This window comes from Solanum lycopersicum, chromosome 4, assembly GCF_036512215.1.
Source record: "Solanum lycopersicum chromosome 4, SLM_r2.1".
In the NCBI taxonomy this organism is placed as follows: domain Eukaryota; kingdom Viridiplantae; phylum Streptophyta; class Magnoliopsida; order Solanales; family Solanaceae; genus Solanum; species Solanum lycopersicum.
In genome coordinates, this window is record NC_090803.1 from 45,770,418 (window position 1) to 45,774,127 (window position 3,710).

Below are 3,710 nucleotides of genomic sequence, written 5' to 3' on the forward strand. Positions count from 1 at the left end.
CTATCCCACCCTACCACACCTCAACCACCCCACCTCACCCACAACAATGCAATACAACTAAGTTCTATGTGTTTATTGTATATGTGCAAATGTGTAAATTTGATTTATATACACTGATAATATAAAAAGTTATATATTTTTTGTCTCAATTTATATGATATTTTTCGGATTTCGAGATACAAACAAATCTATATTTGACCATAAATATTTTAAATTATCAATCATAGTGACTTATATTTATAAATATATAAATTTAATTTCAAAAAAGTTTAAGATTCGATGAGCAAAATTCTAGTTAAACTTAGTTTAATTTTTATTAAGAAAAAGCCGTATAAATTAGGATAAGGAGTGTAACATTTTGAAGCAAGTAATGTTCCTTATGTTTTAGATTATTATTATTCCTTTTAGTTTTTTTTAAAGGGAAGTTAATTACTTGTGAATATATATTTTTAGGCTATTAATAGTATTATAAACCCTTTTATATTAAAGTATAGTGTGCATACAGTATGTATATTATATGATAAATATTGCATCAATCTCCCGATCCCCCTTTAACTTCCCCCTCCCCTCTTGTTTCTCAAGTTTATATAGTCTTGAACAAGTTGTTTTTTTCAAGTCCTCTATTTTCTGTCTTTTGAAGTCTAATTAAACTTCATTCATTAGTCCTCTCTCTATAGATGACGATGAGCAACATGGGTGATACGACGCTTACAAAGGTGTTTGTAGGAGGGTTGGCATGGGAAACACCTAAGGAAGCCATGAAAGAACACTTTGACAAGTATGGTGACATCTTGGAAGCTGTCATCATCTCCGATAAGATCACCGGAAGATCCAAAGGCTATGGCTTTGTGTGTTATCAATTTATTTAAATCTCAATCACAAATTATTACCAACATTAAATAGTGTATGACTCAAGGTTTTTTTCACCTCTTTTGGATATCTAGGTGACCTTTAAGGATGCAGAATCAGCCAAAAAAGCATGCGAGGATGCCACTCCAATTATCAACGGGCGCCGAGCCAACTGTAATCTCGCGTCCCTCGGCGCCCGTCGTTCCCGCCCCTCTCCCTCTATTACTCCCCCTCCTCCTCCTCCTCCTCAACAAGGTACCTCTTATGGAAAATTTTATTATATGCATTCAATTTTTATGAGACAAGTATATTATAAAAACATTCTTTCTCAAATTACTAATAGCCTTAAATTTACCAGACTAACTAGATTTCCATATAAATTTTCAATCTGTCATATGACATAGCAAGTAGTCTTAAAATTTTATAAAAATATTTGTAAATTTAACTAAAATTTATGGGTGAATATCACTCATGTTACAAGATCAAGGTGCATTTAAGTTTAATTAGTCAAGTAATAAGGTGTTTTTATTAATGATTAAAAAGTATGTGAAGTGTAACTTTTATTTTTTTTAATTGAAAAATGTTGAAGGACCTAATGTGGTTGGAGCAAGGGCTAATTCAGCATCACCTGCAAGTCACGTGCAGTGGTACTATCCCCAAGCTGCACCTCCGGCTTCACCCTTTCACCATCATCAGCCTCTTCCTTTCTATGGGTAAATAAAAATTAATTTACTCTCTAATCTTTTCATTTTTAATTTGGATCTCCATAATCCTAGTTTAATTAGCTTCGACCTTTTTCTTACTAACAAGATCCCCTCCTTTCTTTTTTGGCTAACATGGTCAAAATTAGCCCGGACATTAATAAATTAAGTCATAATAATTAATGCTACGCAAGATAAAATGGTAGATCTTTTTTTATTTTCTCTTAGAGATCAATTTTAAATGACAAAGCTATTAAGTATCTTAAATCCTTTCTAGTGAATAAAAAAGAGGGAGTACTACCTTTGACATATTCTAAAAAGAAGTATGATATGTAGTTCCAATATTTATTTTACAAAGCTGACATAACCATGATCAAATTATTTTAAATTGAAAAACGTAGACATAATTATATCAAATTTTGGTATGTTTGCAGGTATTCTCCAGCTTATATTGCCACAGACATGAACTACAATCATGTAAGTTTTCATTATGAGGGTGCATTGAAAAATTTGGACTTTTTGGAAATTGAAGTATATTAAATTTTGGTGCACAGAAAGTAAGCTACAATGGTGGGGGCTACGTGAATGGTCATTTTTCTCAAGTGTATCCAGGTCAGGCAATGATGCCAGTGTACCACCCATACTATCAGTTTCATCATCAGTCACAGACAATGGGCCTTCCAGCCCATATCTATTCTCCAACACCTGCTGCCCCTATTCCAACCCTTATGTCAAAGCCCACATCAATTCCTCCTACTGCAGGTACTCCCTCCCTAGAATATAATATTCTACCTTAATATAAGATTTAAATTATTTTTAATATAATGAAAAATAAATGATGCTCTCACGTAGGGTTATAATATTAATTTCTTAATGGCCTGGATGCTTCTTCCAACGCACATCCACGTGCTGTTTGGAGAATATATTCAACATCAAAATCTGCTACAGAGTGGCATAAATCTTCTCATCATATCCATAGGTCAACAAGGGTAGAAAAAGTAAAAAGGAATTCTTCATTACATTACAATAGAGTATAGACTAGAGGATTATTTAAATTTTTTACCTACACATTATTTTTTCCTATTCATTTTCGAAAGTGGCCAAGATATTTTAATACTTTCAATTTAATTATTCAAATGATACTCGAACATTATGAATAACGATTATTTTTTTATTCTAATTTATTTGTTTGATCTAAATGGAATATGAAACTTAATTTTTTTTATAGTCTTGAATCAAAGATCTGTTGAATAAAAGGTTGGTTTTTTTTTTCTAAACAAATTATGAGAAAGAGTAAAGAAAGGAAATTAAAAGTAATGCTACAATTAGTAATAATATAAGTGTGAAAAATATTTCAAGAAATTATTTTTACTATGTTGGTGATTATAAAGAATCAAGGAAGTCACATGGTATACAATCACTTGGAACAGGACCATGTGAGAATGCTAGAGATTCTCTTCTCTTTTTTATTGATCATTTCTGATCAGTATATTCGTTTGAAAAAATTAATAATAATTAGCTAAGTATATAGTGGTTGTTATTATATTAAATATATAAAATTGGAAACTGATATTACAAAAAAACAGTTTGTTTGGCTGTGGAATAGGTACAATTATTATGATGAAAAGGATGATGAGAAAGAGCAATTATTAGAATGGAGGATTACAGGTGGTGATTGGATCAAATAACAAAAGAGGGTGAGAGGCTGCTCAGAGCAATGCTATTATTAGAGATATTCTGCAGTAGCTCTTCTAATTAATTATATAATTTCCAATTTTATTTATTTTTTTCTTTGTAATTTTTCTAAAAAAAATTATTATTATTGTCAATCAGATTACTAGTTAGATTTATTCATTTCTTGTCTAATCCCTTTCTCTTAATGGCTTGACATAGTATATGAGCTTCTAATTATTATAAGCATAAACATTGAACTATACATTATTTATTGTTACCTATAAGCTTAATATGAGCTTCTAATTATTAAGCATAAACATTGAACTATATATTTATTGTAACCTTTAAGCTGCTTCTTCTCTACTTGCATACTGCATCTTCACCAATTGAAAGACAACATCTACGATCACCCTTTGAAGAGTGAGCCTCAATCTAGACATCAAATTCTTAGCTCTAATTAAGCTTATTTATTCTTGATCATGAAAA

General features: G+C 30.9%; 1 protein-coding gene across 2 annotated transcripts; it reads left to right on the forward strand.

Annotated features, from left to right (window-relative positions):
• The first annotated feature begins 360 nt into the window (after positions 1-360).
• Positions 361-3,416, forward strand: LOC101251083 (probable RNA-binding protein ARP1). Of its 2 annotated transcripts, none has more exons than XM_004237473.5 (6): positions 361-848; positions 945-1,104; positions 1,439-1,562; positions 1,985-2,027; positions 2,105-2,312; positions 3,157-3,416. In XM_004237473.5, the coding sequence occupies exons 1-6, from the start codon at positions 678-680 to the stop codon at positions 3,201-3,203; spliced, it is 753 nt and encodes a 250-aa protein (XP_004237521.1). In that variant the 5' UTR covers positions 361-677; the 3' UTR covers positions 3,204-3,416. The 2 variants fall into 2 exon arrangements, with proteins under 2 accessions (XP_004237521.1, XP_004237522.1); XM_004237474.5 differs by having other exon boundaries at positions 366-848; positions 3,137-3,416.
• The last annotated feature ends 294 nt before the right edge of the window (positions 3,417-3,710 follow it).

Bases quoted from the DNA above. Each gene is read 5' to 3' on its own strand.
- LOC101251083 (XM_004237473.5), top strand. From the start codon at position 678: ATGACGATGAGCAACATGGGTGATACGACGCTTACAAAGGTGTTTGTA. The intron at 849-944 runs GTGTGTTATCAA...TTGGATATCTAG, and splicing joins GATCCAAAGGCTATGGCTTT to GTGACCTTTAAGGATGCAGA. The intron at 2,028-2,104 runs GTAAGTTTTCAT...TTTGGTGCACAG, and splicing joins CAGACATGAACTACAATCAT to AAAGTAAGCTACAATGGTGG.